General features: G+C 39.5%; 1 protein-coding gene across 1 annotated transcript; it reads left to right on the forward strand.

The window, feature by feature from the left end:
- The first annotated feature begins 467 nt into the window (after positions 1-467).
- On the forward strand, positions 468-10,335 carry LOC145449621 (univin-like). Its single transcript, XM_080328016.1, has 6 exons — positions 468-3,606; positions 3,660-3,785; positions 7,145-7,248; positions 7,512-7,623; positions 8,461-8,935; positions 9,724-10,335. The coding sequence occupies exons 1-6, from the start codon at positions 3,273-3,275 to the stop codon at positions 9,944-9,946; spliced, it is 1,374 nt and encodes a 457-aa protein (XP_080184142.1). The 5' UTR covers positions 468-3,272; the 3' UTR covers positions 9,947-10,335.
- The last annotated feature ends 9,315 nt before the right edge of the window (positions 10,336-19,650 follow it).

Raw genomic sequence — 19,650 nt, forward strand, 5'->3', positions numbered from 1 at the left:
TAATCAATTCTAATCTATTTCGAGAAATGTTTCTGACTTTAATTCTAATCTAATTTCTGGTTTTCCTGAAAATGCATGCTACAGGAGAACTGTATAGTGCGCAACGAGCCAAGTTTGATGTGCGTACAGACACTTTCCTTAAATTCTCATACTCACGTGAAAATCAGCTCTGATTTGATAGGAACTGAACTTAAATTTGATTGCATTTATTACTCATCTGAATTGTATATCCAAGTTCTTACGGATTCAGCAATTCTAATTCTAATCTAATGTAATTTTTTATTTGTACAACTGTGCATCCGAGGGGTGTGTCGCATGTCAAGAAGTTACTCGCAGTAATACCGCAAGGGTGCACGCTGCACAGTAATGCACACAGTAATCCACACAGGCAGTTGACATTCCATGCAGTGCGAACCGCAAGTCTTGAAACTAATCAATAACTCATTACGGCCGGCAATTCCTTATCTGCTGGAATCAACCCGCCCACTTTATGACACCTTGCTATTTGCCGTGTGACGACACGCACAAATATCTGTTGGCTTTCGAGACGCTCTCGCTCTCTTTTCCGTTCGAGCTGTGGCCGAGATTCGACGGGAATTTCAATACGAAGTTAGCTACAGGAAGTTTTGTTTTGATGCGAAGTTGCACCTTTACTGTATATGTGGCGGCTATCACTTAGCATTCAGCATACAGCGCCCAAGTCATGTCTTACAGCGCGCAGAGGTTGATATAGTGAGCACAGTGGTAAGGTTCGTGGTATATAATATAGAGGAGGAAACTTATATTTGGAACCTATATGTGTTGCGATGTCAAATTTGCATTGCTGCGACCCCTATGCACTGTACATCAATGGGTGGAAAATCGGAGTATTAATCAGATGTCTACCATACCGTACGGTGGGATTTAGGTTGAGCGCACGCTCAGATTGTAAATTACGCTTTCATGGGTGAACATGAACTAGAGTCAAACACATCTTTACAGAGATATATCCGAGGGGTGGATTGCGTTGTGTTAATTACGTGAAGCCTCTTTTGGGATTTCTTGTTGCGGCACTCGAAAACACACCCGCTACACCCCTCTGATATATCTCGGTACGGTGTATTCAACAGAGTTTCACCTTATAGAAGGGTGTGTAAAGAAGCGGTACCTTAAATTAGATTAGAATAAGAATTACCGAATTCGCAAACACTTGGATTTGGAATTATATTCTGAATTAGGAAGAAATACAAAAAATATCAGGTTCAGCTCGTATCAAATCAGGGTTCGATCTCATAAGCATGGGAATGGTAAATATCTGTACAGCGAGCTTGGCTCGTTCCGCAATATACAGTTCTCCAGTAGCATTTCAGGAAAACCAGAAATGAGATTAAAATTACCACGAGAAACATTTCACAAATTTTTATTCGAATTAGACTAAGGTTATTTCGCTATAGTTGACCAAGGCTGCACCCATCTGCAGAACCTCTGAGTGCTGGTGTCTACTTCTACAACTATGGCGTGAGCGCATTGTCTGCGCACAATGGCGTGAGAGCGCTTGGTCAGCCACTCGTCCACGCGACCCATCCACTCAAGTGCTGCAAATTCCAGCAAAAACCAACTTCTTACGATCATAATGAGTGGCCCTTTCACGTCGTATAGTTGTCCTTGTTGATATTTATACGTTTCGTATGGTCATTGCCGACTTTTACTGGAAGTTTTCAGTCAGACCCATCTTTAATCTGTATACAAGTGAGTGATATATTCATATTGGAACAAATCCGAACATTTTGGCCGAAACTTGTCATGGATAATAGTCAGAAACTAGTAGAGAATCGGAAAGAACATTTTATACCAACATCAACAATCGTATCCCCGATACAAGTTGCCGACGAATACTCCTGACGAGTGTCAGCCGAAAATATTCGGGCTTATTTCAGTATGAATATATTATTCAATTGTGTATTGAAGTTCTGTACCTCCGAGAAGCCATTCCTATTTATAGAAATTAATAATCTATAACTGTACCGCGTATTGGAATCATCTTCTGTAGTTTGGTATATGCTCGAATCACTATAGTGATACGATGCTATAGTTGGATACGGTGGTGAGTACGTTTAATTTTATCTATTCAATCACACGAGACAATAACTTCGTTATGCGTTAATTTAGACACAATTTATTCATTATAATAGCTTGTCTTCTTATTTTGTTGCTTTTATTCAGTGTGCATGCCTATTATTCACAAGTTCCTGGGCAAAATTGGTGTCTGATTATTTCAAAGGCTATTCCAAGTCGTTTGGACACCTTCCTATCTTTTCACTGCATCGCCATCTTGTGTTGTTTTGATCAGGCTTGGACAACAAGCAAATTTTCAGTTTTCCAAATTCCAAGAAAACCAAAATTGAAATGAGAGCGTAGAATCATTTCACAAATGAGATTAAAGAATCTTGTGGTGTTTTGAAAGGATGAAATTGTTAGTAATTTGATTATATTTATGAAAGCTTTTCGGCTGACTGTCATAGTGAACTTCAGTAATGCGTTGAACAAATGCGAAATAGCGGAAATCCTCTCTCTGGGACATAATATTAACGCCACAATATCTAGTAGACAGTGCGATACACTAGTAAATATACATAACATACGTAAAGTATAGTACATATTCGGTAATAAATAACCGATGACAACAACACATAGAACATCAGTGAAACCTTCTTGATCGTGTTATTTGTAGTGAGAATTGTGAATCGCCGTGAAACGCGCCGGCGTCGATTATGTTGATTACACTCCGAGGGAATTAAGGTGTTTGTAAACATGCTGCAGCGAATCAGTGCGCGGTCGTGTGTTGATGCAGAAGGGCGGTTACTGTTATCGAGATAGGATTTCCTCTTCGCGAGATACCGACTTTACCGCAACGTTTCATATAGTGACCACGCATATAGTGACCACGCATATAGTTTTGTTAGTTTTCATCTCATTTTGAATGAATTATATGCTAGACCAGAGTCGATAGATTTGGTTCTTAGCCAGTAATTGAATTTTGGTAAGCTTTTTGATTTCAGAAGGCGTACAGACAGTTCTCAGATGCGAATTTATACTGTTTGCCAGAATCCAGTGCCGTGTAATTCGATTGTGAAGCGAATATTTGAAAGAATAGAATTGCAGTTTCACATCACCTTAAAGGTTATTTGGTATTTTGCGATCATGTCTATTTCATTAGACTTTGTGACAATATTGAGGGTCGATCACGGCTTCACAGATATGTCATTTCTACAACGCGTGTAGCTTTGTACTACATGATTCTTATGCTGCGGTACGACCAATTGTGTTCCACTGCGGAAAGTAGTATCGATGAAGCTACTCGAATCATTGTGTCCAGTCCTAAAGTTAAGTCCGATCTTGGATGTTTAAGAATGTTCGCCCGCGTGTTGTTAGGCTGGTGCCTCGCGTCTGTCGCGCTTCCTTCGCGCTTACGCCCGTTCCCGGACTTGGTTCCGATCCGTACAGGCTCTGCCAGATATCCGGACCTAAGCGCGACCGTTGTGAGTGCTGAAAAGGTTTGGGACGAATCGACAGCGAGAGAGCTACTCGGTTTTCCGGATACGGAGGAGTTTCCGGACGAGAAGGAATGTGAGAAATACTGGGTTTAGAAAACTCCGAATGCTCCAATCATTGTTTTTCAGTACAAGTCCCGAGTCTGTTGTCGAGTCTCTACGATAAGATGGCGACCGTGGACTCTAGTATACTGCCAGAAAAATGCAAGTTACCAGGAATGGAGGCGAATGTCGTCCGGGTTTTACGAAATCACGGTGAGTTGCTATTGTACCATCCTTCACTGTGAATACATGGGAAAATATGGTATTTATCAGACTTTCAGGATGCAATACGGTGCAAACCAAGCCATCTGTTATTTATAGTACAAAATTTTAGTTTCCTATTTTCCAATGGGTGAAACGAGTCAAACACACTTGAAGAAGGTGGATCTCGGGGTGGCGTGGGTTTTGTTTTCTTGGGGCAGTACTCGTAAACGAACCTGAATACACCCTGTGATATATCTCCTTATCCTCAAAGTGAATTTAACTCGTTTTCACCCATAGGAATGGGCGTGAAAACACAATTTCGCACTAGAAATATGGTTACCCGATTTGCACCCCACACTAGGTGGGAAATCTGCTAATACTCTTAATTTACACCCATAGATTTACAGTGTGGGGCGGACATAGCCTACTCAATTCTGGCTTAATGCGGTGCACGCTGAGTGACATCGCACGTATCGTCCTCAGGGCGATTGATTTGCTGCTGCATGCGGTCACTTCATGCTTGTACAAACTACTGGATTTTTTCAAAATCCGAAATTAGAAATAGAACTCGAGCTACTAGCTTTTCGAAACCCTGAATTTGAACTAGAACTACTCACTTTTCAAAATCCGAAATTAGAAATAGAACTAGAACTACTCTCTTTTCAAAATCCTGAATTAGAACTAGAACTACTCACTTTTCAAAAGCCGAAATTAGAAATAGAACTCGAGCTACTAGCTTTTCGAAACCCTGAATTTGAACTAGAACTACTCACTTTTCAAAATCCGAAATTAGAAATAGAACTAGAACTACTCTCTTTTCAAAATCCTGAATTAGAACTAGAACTACTCACTTTTCAAAAGCCGAAATTAGAAATAGAACTCGAGCTACTAGCTTTTCGAAACCCTGAATTTGAACTAGAACTACTCACTTTTCAAAATCCGAAATTAGAAATAGAACTAGAACTACTCTCTTTTCAAAATCCTGAATTAGAACTAGAACTACTCACTTTTCAAAATCCGAAATTAGAAATAGAACTCGAGCTACTAGCTTTTCGAAACCCTGAATTTGAACTAGAACTACTCACTTTTCAAAATCCGAAATTAGAAATAGAACTAGAACTACTCTCTTTTCAAAATCCTGAATTAGAACTAGAACTACTCACTTTTCAAAATCCGAAATTAGAAATAGAACTCGAGCTACTAGCTTTTCGAAACCCTGAATTTGAACTAGAACTACTCACTTTTCAAAATCCGAAATTAGAAATAGAACTAGAACTACTCTCTTTTCAAAATCCTGAATTAGAACTAGAACTACTCACTTTTCAAAAGCCGAAATTAGAAATAGAACTCGAGCTACTAGCTTTTCGAAACCCTGAATTTGAACTAGAACTACTCACTTTTCAAAATCCGAAATTAGAAATAGAACTAGAGCTACTCTCTTTTCAAAATCCTGAATTAGAACTAGAACTACTCACTTTTCAAAAGCCGAAATTAGAAATAGAACTCGAGCTACTAGCTTTTCGAAACCCTGAATTTGAACTAGAACTACTCACTTTTCAAAATCCGAAATTAGAAATAGAACTAGAACTACTCTCTTTTCAAAATCCTGAATTAGAACTAGAACTACTCACTTTTCAAAAGCCGAAATTAGAAATAGAACTCGAGCTACTAGCTTTTCGAAACCCTGAATTTGAACTAGAACTACTCACTTTTCAAAATCCGAAATTAGAAATAGAACTAGAACTACTCTCTTTTCAAAATCCTGAATTAGAACTAGAACTACTCACTTTTCAAAAGCCGAAATTAGAAATAGAACTCGAGCTACTAGCTTTTCGAAACCCTGAATTTGAACTAGAACTACTCACTTTTCAAAATCCGAAATTAGAAATAGAACTAGAACTACTCTCTTTTCAAAATCCTGAATTAGAACTAGAACTACTCTCTTTTCAAAATCCTGAATTAGAACTGGAACTGGAAATAGAATTACTCAATGTTCAAAATCGGAAATTAAAAATAAAACTAGAACTCCTTACTTTCAGAATACGCAACTAGAACTACAACTACAGCAACAAATGCAACTTCTCACTTTTTATAGCGCCTACATAGAACTTAAACAAGCACTCCTTACTTTTCAAAATTTACAGCTATAACTATTAAAAAAACACTAGTTAGTTGACTCGACTAACTAGAGAGATAGTTTGTACCTTACTGGGTCACGTGGCTGCATCCGAGATATGCGATGTTTGTCGACCACAAGATCGGTAAAACGTGTCCTTTACGGCCATAGTTAGTATCCAGATCGAATTTGACAGTTTGTGGCCGCATTACACTTCGCTTTATTTAACTGCCTTAAAATGTCCACATTCCGTAAATGATATCTCACGTCGAATGATGTTTGCCCCGCGCTAGAAGCTGCTGCAGTAAATCTACGTTCCATTGTGAGGCTCCGGAAAAAGCGTCCATGAATTTGCGAGCGGTGTCGATGTGTCACGGACACTTCAAACGCAGATCGTGCTGGCGTCGAGATGTCACGTTCCGCAAACTATGCGATATACGCGCGCTATCGCGCAAAGTTGGCGTTAAATATAGATCTGGGCACAAATTGGTCACTGAAAAATCAAAGTAACTTATGCCCCTACTACACATTTTGAGAAAGATAACATTGTGTATAGTTTTCGTTTTCTCTCGGCCATTTCTTCGCCATGGTTAACTTTCAAACACTGTGATACACATTAACAATATCACGATACGGCCGAAATACTGATACTTTTACAAATCCTATCTGATGTGTGAACTTGAATTATCAAATCATCCTTCAAAGTCGAACACACTCGACATCATATTGACATTTCACGCCCCGCGAATCAATCATTAACGACCGCCTTGTAATAAACTGTTGCGTTGAAACAAGAAGTCTTAAAAGTCGTATCGTTTTGATTGCTGCGGTCGGAGTTTGCACAGGTGGAAGGCTTTTTGTTTCATGTCAAATGGAAGCCTTCTATGTGTTTTAGCTGCCGACGATATGAGCTTTATGCGTTGCGGAGATTGTCAGCGACTTAGGACACTACACAAATGAAGTATGTGCTCAAAGTAGTCGGCATTGATGCTCAAGTACAAGTAGAATAGCGCTACCATACGTCCTCCTGTAGGAGGATTTACACTCGCAAGAGTGATACAAACCAATTCTAAACCTATAGTCTACTTTGGCAGAGTGGAAATATGAACATTACGTAGTTTTACCTAAAACAATTTCGGGTAATGTGTGGAATAGTTCAAAAACGAAACTTGAGTAAAATGAAGGTAAACCTCATTTGAGTATGTTCCAAAAATGTTTGAGTACTTCAGCACTGACTATCTTTGCTTTCCAGGCCGCGTGTTGTTCCAGGACGCCCGTTCAACGCTGGTCGACTTGAAGTTCGTCACGAAGAACGTTTTCCACGAATACGAGTCGATAGAGGATTCGCTCCTCCGAGTAAGTCAGTTCGACAGCTCGATTGTAAAGAGCTCCAATATAATATTGAATAGTTTATTCGTATTGAAATGAACCCGAATATTTTCAGCCGACATCCGTCAGGAGCAATCGTCAGCAACTAGTAGAGGATTGGAAATAACAGTGTATTTGGTACAAGTTGATGACGATAACCCGAGACGAGTGTCATATTCGGATTAATATCAAAATATTATTCTATAGTATGCTATAGTATGCTCTTTTTAACCGCAGTTTCGCTTCTTTAGATTCCACTACCGAGGTTGACGGCGACTCAATATGTTTCCGCGCCACGCTTATTCTATCAGCTTTTTTATTGCGATCATTTGGAGCGAGTCGATTCCGGGCAGGACATGAACGGTGAGTGTGACAATTTTTTCGGTTATCGGACTTCAAGAGTCACAAATGTTTGAGATTGGAAATTTATCGCAGGTGTAGTTGCTAAACGGTGCCTGGTAAAAAGAGCTGGATAAGTAGAATATTTTCAGCGTTTTCAAATTAGAGCAGAAATAGAATTATAGCTGTACCGTTTTTATCCGAATTAGATTCGAATTGGAATGACTGAATTCGCAGAAACTTGGAAATTGAATTAAATTCATAACCAGAAAGAAACACAACAAAAATTCAAGCTCATTCGATGCCTGAGTTCATTCTCGTGAACTTAAGAGTAGCAAGTTTTTCAGATTTTCTAAATTATATTATGATTAGAATGATGGCTACTGACTTCCTTCCAAAATTAGTTAGGAATTAGAACGACTGAATTCGATAGAAAAATGGAATGACAAATAAATAAAGCAAATATATATATAGTTCAGTTCCTCCTCATAAACATGAGAATAACAAATGCATGGATACTTGACTCGTTTCACACGATACGGTTTTCGTGCAGCATTTTAAGGAAATGCAGAAATTAGATTGGAATTAAAGTGAGAGCAATATTACGTTTCACAAATTTGATTAGAATTAGATTACCGGCATTTCGGTAGAAGTGTGGTTGCCCAATTCTGCTGGCACACGGTTCGCTGAAAGATTCTCTTCAACATTTTATCAATGGTTTATTTAAATATGGATTTGAATGTACTATTTAATTGTATATTGAAGTTCTATATCTCCATGACGCACACATGGATTTATTTTGGTTTTGTGAATATAAAGTCGCGAAACTGACGACCATTAATGTATGCAAATTTTTCACAGAACTCTCGGGCCCCCCTCTGATAACGGGGAGTCACCCCCTCGGCCCCAAACGGAAAGAAATCTCAGTCGACATCCGATCTTTGATGGACATTTGGCGTGGGGGTAAACATGGGATTTCCAGGGCTATTTTACTCGTATCAGTGGAAGGAGATTCGCACAACACCAATCAATGCATCCGACCTCTTATACTGTTGCCAAAAGTAGTCGTGACTTCACGAGACTTGCGCCACTGCCCTCCCCAAAAGGTGAAGTTATCACGGGCACTCGTGGAGAGCCGTGTCAGAAGAGACGCAGACATCTGGAGCAATTCCGCCCTTGATGGGTCTACTTGGATCCCCGCGGACCCCAAACCTCTTAAGCGAATTTCTAGGCGCGCTAGAACTTCCGTGTGTCAGCGACACTCGATGTACATTCGTTTTGATGACGTGGGATGGAGCCGTTGGATTATCGCGCCTCGCGCGGTGCAAGCGTTCAGGTCATATTTGTGCAAACTGCTCGCTTTTTATAATGCGTAACTAGAACCAGAACTATAGAACCACTCATTTTCCAAACTAGCAACTAGAACTACTCGTTTTAAAAATTTGCGCCTAGAAATAGAACTACACGCATTTTAAAACTCGAAGCTAAAGCTAGAACTAGAACTATACAACTAGAACTATATTAATTTTCAAAATCTGCGCCTAGAAATAGGACTACACGTATTTAGAAAATCGAAGCTAAAGCTAGAATTAAAGCTAGAACTAGAACTGCTCGCTTTTCAAACTTACAACTAGAACTATACAATTAGAACTACTCATTTTGCAAAATCTGCGCCTAGATATAGAACTATACACGCATTTTAAAACTCGAAGCTAAAGCTAGAATTAGAACTACTCGCTTTTCAAACTCGCAACTGGAACTATACAGCTAGAACTACTAATTTTTAAAAATCTGCGCATAGAAATAGAAGTACACGCATTTTAAAACTCGAAGCTAAAACTAGAATTAAGCTAGAACTAGAACTACTCGCTTTTCGAAATCTGCAACTAGAACTAGAACTACCCACATTTCAAAACTCGAAATTAAAATTAGAACTAGAACTGCTCAAATTTCAAATATCGGATCTATAACTACAATTACACTCACTTTTAAAAATCTACAACTGGAACTAGAACTACTCACTTTTCACAATGCGCAACTATAGAACTATATACTACAAAAGACAGTATTTAGTTGACCGTCAACTAACTAGAATGGTAAACGTCACATCCGAGTGTGTTTCAGATGCGCCGGGGAATGCCCTTTCCCGCTAGGAGGCCGCCTGAACGGCAACAATCACGCAGTTCTCATGACGCTCATGCATTCGGTGGACCCACGAAGCGCCCCCTCACCCCAGTGCGTGCCAACATCGTTGTCTGCGACATCCTTGCTTTATTTTGACGGCTCTGGAAACGTAGTACTGAGGCAGTACGAGGAAATGGTGGCCACAGCTTGCGGCTGTCGGTAGCTGGCGCCTGTGATTGTCGTTACCTACTCAGTTTGAGACAAACTGAAATCGAGCCTGACTTTTGAATCTTGTTATGAATTGTGTTTTGTGCAGTAAAGCTTCGTATGATAAAATCGTTGAGTTTGGGTGAGATTCAAAATGAAGTCATCGTGGTAATGTTCGTGACCTACTCAGTTTGAGATAAATTCTGTTTAAATCTGAGCCTGATTTTTGAAGTTTGTTCTGAATTGTGTTTTGTGCAATGAAAGTTCATATGTGAAAATGAAGTCGCAACTGTGATTTGCGTGACCTACTCAGTTTGAGACAAATTGTCTTATATCTGCCTATGTTTTTTTTAAAATCTTTGTACTGAATTGTGTTTTTCCGAATAAAACTTCGATTTGAGATAACTGAGCGAGATAGAATACGAACCCGACAATGTGATTTCCATGACATTTTCAGTTTGAGACAAAGTTGTCTTCGAATCGAAATGAACGTGTATTCTGAGTTTTGCTGTGAATTGTGCTTTGCTTATAACAAAACTTGATCTGAGAAAAGAAAAGAAGTTGTGAGGAGCAAAGAACTCCTACCTTCTAGGAGTAGATTTTGCCTACTTGAACACCGCTTATTCGAGTGGTCATGATTTTAGACCGCATCTACTTACAGAAATGGACCTATATAATACTTGCCTTTATAGCTACTTGGAAATCACTGCTTGTAGGCTACTTGTACTCTAGTAGCATTTACGACGTTTCTTCTACGCTTACTTTACTACCAAAGACGACTACTTTGACGCCCTCAGTTGTCAGGTGTTTAGGCAAAACTAGACCTGGAATACTTTTTTAATTACTTGACAATCGTTACGGAAAAATTTGCTATGTCCAATTTTACTTCTATTCTGGAAAAGCAACCAGTTTCGGCACGATGCAAAATTAATTCTCGGCACATTCTCTAGTTCTGAACAAGCAGGTGCGTCTCAAACCTCAAAGCCTTATCGCGTGATTGAACTGCAAAAGTTACCCCAACATCAAAACGGATTATCCCTTAATGCGTCATTTAAAAGAATTACAAAATGCATGATCGTTTGCGTGAATATTTCTCGACGTTAGAGGCCGGTTTACGTTGTAGAGTACGGGTGTAACGTTGTTATCGACTAGAGACCGATTATAATCGCAGGTCATATCGAGTCGATGTCACACTTTGAAAGAAATGTCTATATTGGCCATTAGAGATCGAAATATCAACAAATTTTGTGAAAAACATTGCTGGGGTCATAGAAATATAATCTGCGGCTGCTACACTGGGAATATTGATATATTTTTCTAGCTTACATATGTCCAGATGAAGCCTATCTAGATTATTTTATGCCCAAGCATAGCATATAAATCTGTTCAAATCTATGCTCTGAATTTTCGGAAATGCGTCTTGAGCTATCTTTTGAATATCGATGAATATATCGATGAAGAGAAAGTTGCTACTTATGATGTCGACCGCCTCAAAAATACGATATCGGCCGTGCTCTAGAGTGGATCGAGTTTATCATTTGCGATTTGTCGTATGCAAGGTAATAATGATCTTGTTTAACGCAGATTTAGCGTGTTCTTGGGCTCAAACTTGAGCGATAAACAGTTGTAGCATTCCCAGCTGTTGTTCCAGATGCTAGATCCCTTCCGGAAAAGCTAATCTGTTCGCGAAATCCCGCGCGGCGCATATTTCGCATGCTATTTTTGACTTATCGTGTTCCAAAACTTCAATTTTCGACGGGCTGGGTGAATTTTTGCGCGCTCCAGCGGTCCGAAACGACAGCTGTACAAACCCGAACGCGCCCCAGCCCCTAGCGCAGCTGCTGTTTACGAAATAAGGTTTTCGGATTTGCGTGACGCGTTACTGTCTTAGCGAGAAGTAATCAGGCGATTCTGATGGTGATTATCTACTTAACAACCAGCCTGGCTTAATTGAATCAAACGGTCGAAGCAAACTTTTAAGCCTTTGTGTGGCGGATGTGTTGTTTGGCCTGTGATGTATTTGATTCGGCAAACTTTGTGGCAAACTCTGCGAAGGGTTCATGAAAGCTGGTAGCATTTTATACCGCATTCCTGAGTCGATGTCACGTGGCTAATTCTTGTTTAGAGTCGTCTGAATTCTGGGCTCGGGTCATCATCACGGCCGCGATATCCGATATATCACACGAAATTCGATCTATTCTGAGTTATTGCATAACATTGCGGGCGCCTGTCGTTATTATTCGTTAAACACGTCGCGATTTGTCGTGTCGGCGGCCGTTTCAGCACAGAATCGATGCTGATTTAGATCAGGAATGGATTCGAGTCTTTTGGCGGCCCGCACAGTTACCTACTCTGATTTACGATAGAAAAACAAATAATTACCTTGCGCTTGTCTGTACTGCACGACTCTACCATTCTTACCCAAATGCAACCACATTTGTTTTATCTAAATGCATGGAATAACTAACCGTCTGGTGTCCGAAAGGTACTTTCTCGCGAGCCCAAAAATATTGTTACGACCCTGCTCTCAACTCAAATCACCGCTAAATTGAATTTGCAATCACGTTATTTTGATTATTTAAATTCTACTTTTTTAAGGCGCTGTGTGCTTTTTTCGTCATTCATATGGTGTTTATTGTTTGATCTTATCGATGGTGACGAAAGTAAAGTATATGCTCATGATGAAATGGTACCAAAATTATATTCAAAATACATAATCTTTCCACTGTCCAAGTGTCCATGACACGCAAAACGAAACGATCGCGATTGGAACCTGACTGATATCTGATTTTATTTTACACCGATACACCTAGAAAGGATACATCTCGACACCTCTAAGACATAAGAAACAGATCGATATCACGAGTCTAGCAGTCGAAAATTATTGTTCTATGACTATGATTCCCATTACCATACTGTGATGTCATGAAAATTACCGGTATGTTTTCACCTCTAATGACCGATACCGATATTTAGTTCAAAGTGTGACGTTGATCCGAAATGATCGGTGAAGCGATAATCGGCCGAGCACTATAATCTGAGAGCCAATTCTCCTGGTGGGCTGAACTTCGCTTTTTCTCACAGGCGTCCCGCAGTCGCAGGCTTGTTTATTTCAATTAGCGAAGGGTTCGGATGTTATGTATGTGTATGTAAACCCGTTGTAGCGGTTTTGTGTAAATAATTGCGTAGCCCGATCGCAACCTCATTAACCTGAGCCTGCACCGATGCTCTGAGTCAAGTTTAGGTTTTGCGAAGCGGACGCTTAACGGTCAACACTCTAATGCGACCCTTTTGTGCGGTGATTCGCGAATCGGTTTGAAATCAAACTTGGACTAGTAGAATATTCTAGTTGCATAAGACAAATTAGAGAGAAAGCCGGTAATCTGATCCTAATCTAATTTGTGAAATGTTTCTAAGCTCTCATTTTAATTTTACTATATTTATGGTTCTCATGAGAATGCTGCAGGAGATCTGTGCCGTGCGAAACGAGTCAAGGTCGGTGCACAGACATTTGTCATTATCATCCTTACGAGAAAAAACTCGCAAACACTTGGAAATTGAATTTAATTCCGAACATAATTCAGTCATTCTAATTCTAATCTAATTTTGAGAAATACTGTAGGTATAATTTTAATTGTTATCTAATTTATGGTTTTCCTGAATATTTTACAAGACAACTGTGAAGAAGCGAAAGTAGCAAAGTTTTCTTTGCAGACATTTGCCATTCTCATGCTTTCGTAAAGGAATTAAATGAAGTCTTGTTTAATACGAACCGAGCTTAATTGTGCTGTATTTCTTTCCGATTCGTAATTTAATTCAATTTCCAAGTTTTTCATTATTCAGCAATTTTAATTCTAATGTATTATCGAAAACAATTGTGTAGCTATCATTCTAATTACAATCTAATTTCTGTCAAACTATTGTTGAAATTCTGGTTTTGCGTCCACGAAATCGTATCTAATTACCCCTCTTCAAGGAGGTTCTTCTTGAGTAAAAACCATGTGCCGGGTTTATCAAGTATCTTCTTCATCAAGTATACAAAGCTATAGCTCGGGAGAATTCGCCCTTGGCTTTTCAATCCTCGTAATCACTGAGTCACCCATGTCAATATCTCGTTATGCTTAACCCCCGCTCGTCTGCCGTGAGAGAAGTCTACGCGGTTGGGTTCTGCGACCTGGCGTGTTACGTCACAGTGTCAGGTCATCCAGAGCGATTTTGGGTCAAACTGGCGAGTCGAATATAATAAGCGGGGAATATACGACTCGGACCTAGTGGCGTCGCTAGGAATGCGGGGATTTCCGAATTTTGACGATTCCGATTCCAGAAACAAGTATTCACTTCAAATACATGGGTGACAAATAGGTGTAATTACCAGGTTACGACCACAGAGTATATTGGGTGCAACTCAGGTCATTACAGTGTGAGTGAAAAAGTCGAATGCACCAATTCATATTGAGATATAATACCAGGGGGGCATAGTGCAAGTATAGAATGTAAACATTGTTTACATTGTTACATTGTTTACAATGTTTACATTCTATAGTGCAAGTCTTCGCGTATCATCGCTACATTGCACTATCACCCAGGGCTGTAATGACTCGAGACGTTTTTAGACTCGACTTGAGTCTATATGTGTTGACTCGACTTGTACTCGAGTCATTGCGAATGACTCGGGCCAAGTCATTTAACTCGAGGCTCGGACAGCCAAGACCGACGCTTCAATGTAATTTCAAGGAATAATAAAGTAACCACACTATTGGAATTTCGTCTATTAGTACTGGTACTTGAAAATGCGACCAGAAACTGTTGAAAGCGAGGGAAATTAGCATATTATGAATGCGAAGCATCCGATATCAACAAGCTGTAAGAGAGTTGTAAAAGTGGATTAAGATTTCAACTCGTAACTGAACACAGTGAACACAATGACTTGGACTCGGACTCGACCTTCTGCTCAATGACTCAAAAACTATAAAACTAAGATTGACTTGTGACTGGGAACCTTGTGACTTGTTTACAACCCTGCTACAACCCTGGGATGTATCTCTATAAGGATCGGTGTGTTTGGCTCCTTTTCGTCCTATGGCTGTGAAAGCTAAACATCGTACTAGAAAATGCAATTTCCCTGATTTGCTTCCTACACTGTTACGGAAATACACCTATTTTCGTTTGCTGTTATGCCACTACCAAACGAGTTTCGTTCTGACCGCCATTTTGATGTCCACGGCATCTTTCAAAACTCGAGATCGCCAGCTATCAATAAGTTTTAGTTCTAGATGTTGACTTGCACTCGTCAGGTATTGACAAACCTCTCCTGGTTGTTGGGACAGCTGAGTCCGTTCACACCTCGAAGGTAGAATCGCGCACGCAAATACGTTAATGAAGGCATATTCGAGTGGTAAACTTATCTTTCTCTTTGCTAATGGCTAAAGACTGCAGCCAGTTATAGTAGCAGCATGGTGTTTATCACGTAGTGCTGACTAAATAACGTCATCTCATAGCGTCTGCATCAGCTGACATTCCACAGGCAGTCATACTTGGACAAGTTGATAATTATTGTTTTATATTTAGGGTAATTAAAGCGAAATGCTGATAAACTAATTCTAATCAAATTTGTGAAATGTGTATTGTGCGAAACTAGCCAAGTTCCGTGCACAGGCATTTGCCTTTCTCGTGCTTATGAGGATGAACTCTGGTTTGATAGGAAGTGAACTCTGTGTTTGTGGTGTTTCTTTCTAATTCAGGTTTCCAGTCAATTTCCAAGTTTTTGCGGATGCAGTCATTCTAATTCCAATCTAATTTGGAAGAACCTGTGTAGCTATAATTCGAATCCTTACATAATTTGGAAAAACTTTTTAACTACGATTCTAATTTGGAAAAATGTATTGCTATAATACTAGTTGTAATCTAATTCAGAAAACTGGAAATTTTCTAGTTGTCCAAGTGTGACAGCTATATAATTCTAGATGTCCAATTAGAGAAATTACAACGAAATGCAAGTAATCTAATTCGGAACAAATTTGTGAAATGTTTCTCTGTTCTCATTTTAATTCTAATCTAATGTCAGGTTTTCCTGAAAATACTACACGAGAACTGATTCGATATGAACTGAACTTGATGTTGGTTGTATTTCTTCATAATTCTGAATTAAATTCGATTTCCGGGTTTTTGCAAATTAAGTAATTCTCATTCTAATTTGAAAAAAAGATGAGTAGCTATAATTCTAATATTGATATACTATATAAAAAAAAGTCAAACATCTTCCAGCTGTCCACCTCTCCCGGCAGTATCTCTATAACGATGTTTGCCGAAGATTTTTCTCAATTCGATGTTTGCCGTGGACGCATCTGCCGCGTAGACGTCGCTAATTCCGAAATGTCGCCGTCTCTGCATTATTCGATCGTTTGCCCACCATGAAAACTGGCCGATAAGATAAAGCGACGGCATAACGAGACATTAGTCGCACGGGAGCGTGTTTAATTGCTTGTGTTTTGCAAAAAGTAATCTCGTTTTACATTTTGCTAACTAGCACGCGATATGACACCTGTTGTATGGCAGGGAGAGTTGTACGTCAACGTTAGTCATCGTGTTATCGCGCGTTGGCATTAACTGTGATTATGACTCTTGATCCACCGGACATTCACATTGTACGTTTTGCAATCCTCCATATATGATCAATATAGAGTTGCTGAAAAAACTTTTTTTTTTCAAATCTTTGAGGCTATTTGATAAAAATGTTGGATTGGCTCAAATAAAGCTGTACACCCGATTTGGCCCACTTCCATCTAGTAGATGTGAAGCTATAGGAGTTTAAACATTTTGAATTTTTTATAAGGATGCATAACAACTTTTGCTCACTTCAAACCGGTAGAAGCGCAGTATTGCAGTTTTGGATTTGAAAAAATAGCATTGACGGTGAGTAATCCCAGAATTATGAATGAAAACTCAAATAACTTCGCTTCAACGGGTTGGAATTGCGTCAAATTTGTTTCGCATCATTTATGTTCATGGGTTAGACCAGGGGTCACCAACCTTTTCGCAACCGAGGGCTACTTTTGCGTAATGATTGAAGCGGCGGGCTACTATTTACTCCTGCCGTTTACCCGTAGCACACTGTATTTCCGCTTTGATATTCATAGCACTGGGCAGGACTGGACATCATGTTATCTGTTTCTATATCAGTCAGTGGGAAGCCTGGCATTGTATCAACTCGTGCGCTGTACTCTGGTATGTAACTTGACACTGCAATTCCGAGTGAGTGTTCCAGATGTGCATTAATTAGGCGTGTTTTGTGTTTGTTTTTGATGAAGTTCATGTCCGAAAAGGCTGATTCACAACGATAAGTTGAACCATAGACGCTTGCAACCTTCATAGCTGCTGCGCATACACCACTGTACTTTTCCGTATCAACAAGGCACCGAACGTTGCTGCACACTGAAGTGGGGGTCATTTGGCAGTGTTACAATTTCAATCTCCAACTGTTCAGCATCCAGAAATGACAAGATTTCATTATACCGGACAGCAGAAACGATTACGTAAAGTTAAAAACATGGTATACTACACTGCGTTGAGTGTAACAGAAACAAGCTGTGTCAAAAGATGCAATACGTAATTGGTATACAGATATTCAAAATCTACTAGTACTTCACGGCCATCTAACTCCGAATAGTAATATTGTTTGCTACTTTGGCATTGTCCTGGACGTCGAGCTATCATAACGGAACCCCCCGCCATTTCAAGAAGACCGTGAATGGCATTCCGCCATGTCGCCTGTATAGGCAGTTCGCCGTATCTTGAATTTCTGGTGATTCTATCACATACATCTATATATTACTAATTGTGATTGAGAATATTTCTAAGTGTTTATATATGTAAGTTACATGTAGTGTATTTTAAACAAGAATAGCTGAATCAATCAATCTATATGTTTAAAAGCACACTGGTAATAATCTGACGAATATTGGTAAATGCTGCTATTCCACCTATTTTTAGAATGGGCTCGCGGACTACTCATCTAGTCCTCGCGGGCTACCTGGGGCCCGCGGCACCGGGTTCGTGACCCCTGGGTTGGACAGAAAATTTGATTTTTTTTAAATTTCTTTATAATAAATCAAAAATTTCAAACTCATATAGCTTCACATATACCAGTTGGAATTGACCCAAATTTGGTGTGCGACGTTGTTTTAGTCAACATGACAATTTTAACAATTAGCCGCAAGCCTATATACTTCATTTTATTTGGTAAGTAGAATGTAGTATTACGATAGATTTCAATGACATTGTCGAGTGAAATTGTTATAAGGACCGGCTGAAATAACAACTGTATCACGGTCATGTAACATATTTTCGAAAATTTGACACGTCTGTGAAATCGCCTTCCGGCACTTGCTACTTCTACTTCTACTTGAGTAGCTAAGATGGCTACTTCGACCGCCTTTCGTCTTGTCGAGTATGCATCGTCGAATTTGTTCTGGACGACGAAATACATGATGTTCCTCCTTTCGAGTGGTCGCATGTTTCGGAAGTAATAACACTCAATTTGCTTTAAAACTTCGAGTCGTGAGCCATAAAACACGGCGACGAGTTTTACAGTCGCTGAAAATGGTTAGCGACGAAAACGTTTCTTCCGGTTTGTTGAAATTCATCGAAATATGCAAAAATGTTTTTGGTCGTTACGAGGGGCTTATTTATGTTTTATTTGTGTTTCGTGAGCAACGTTTTTATGGGTGTAATCATTTAAAGTACATATATTGAAGGTTGGCAGGGTTGGGGGCAACTCAAATATTTTCAGATTTTACAAATTATATTATAATTAGAATGGTAGATACACAGTTTTTCTCCAAATTAGATAAGAAGTTGAATGACTGACTGACTCGCAAAATGAATGATATTGTGAACTAGAAAGTAATACGACAACATTTAAGTTCAGTTCATATCAAATCAGAGCTCACTCTTCTGAACAATGGCATAGCAAATGTCTGTAAAAGTACATCGAGCTATGATCGTTTCGCACTATACATTTCTGCTGTAGCATTTGCAGGGAAACCAGAAATTAGATTTGAATTGAAATGAGAGCACGGAAACATTTCACAAATTTGAATTGTTTATTTGTCCTATGGTAATTGTTGGGCGTACATTGTAAAAGTGAATCTTCCACGAAATGTGACTGAGATGTGTTGGCCAGCAAAACGTTGTAGTTTTCCCGTCGACACATTTACGAAACCAGATTGATCGCTTCGGTGTTGAGGCGTTTTTATGACCCGCGGTCGAGCGGCTTTTATTCTCGCTCGTGACGCGCGTCGTAAGTATCGGACCTGATTGGTCCGCGCTGCGTCGCCAAGCAATGAACGATAACAACGGAAACGATTTCAATCTACATACGTAGAAAAGTTGGTCACGATTCAACTTGACCTGGGGATAGTCAGAGTCGCGTGATTTACTGCCTCGCATGAAACCCATTTTTGTGGTCGTAAAGAATATTAATCGAATCTTCTGCGTCGTTTTTGAATAATATATTGATATTATAACAAAATGGCTGAGAGTCGTTAGGGGTAATCGTCAGCAACCAGAAGAGAATTGGAAACAACGTTGTATATCAACAATCGTATCACAAAATACGACGTCATCGGCATGAAGTTTCTAAAAATCGAGGCGAAAATACCGCTTAAGCTCGAATTGTTAGATTTTTTGGTACAAACTTGGTTGGCGTTGATAAAAGTCGAC

This window comes from Botryllus schlosseri, chromosome 11, assembly GCF_051294905.1.
Source record: "Botryllus schlosseri isolate E-star chromosome 11, Bs_hap1, whole genome shotgun sequence".
NCBI lineage: Eukaryota > Metazoa > Chordata > Ascidiacea > Stolidobranchia > Styelidae > Botryllus > Botryllus schlosseri.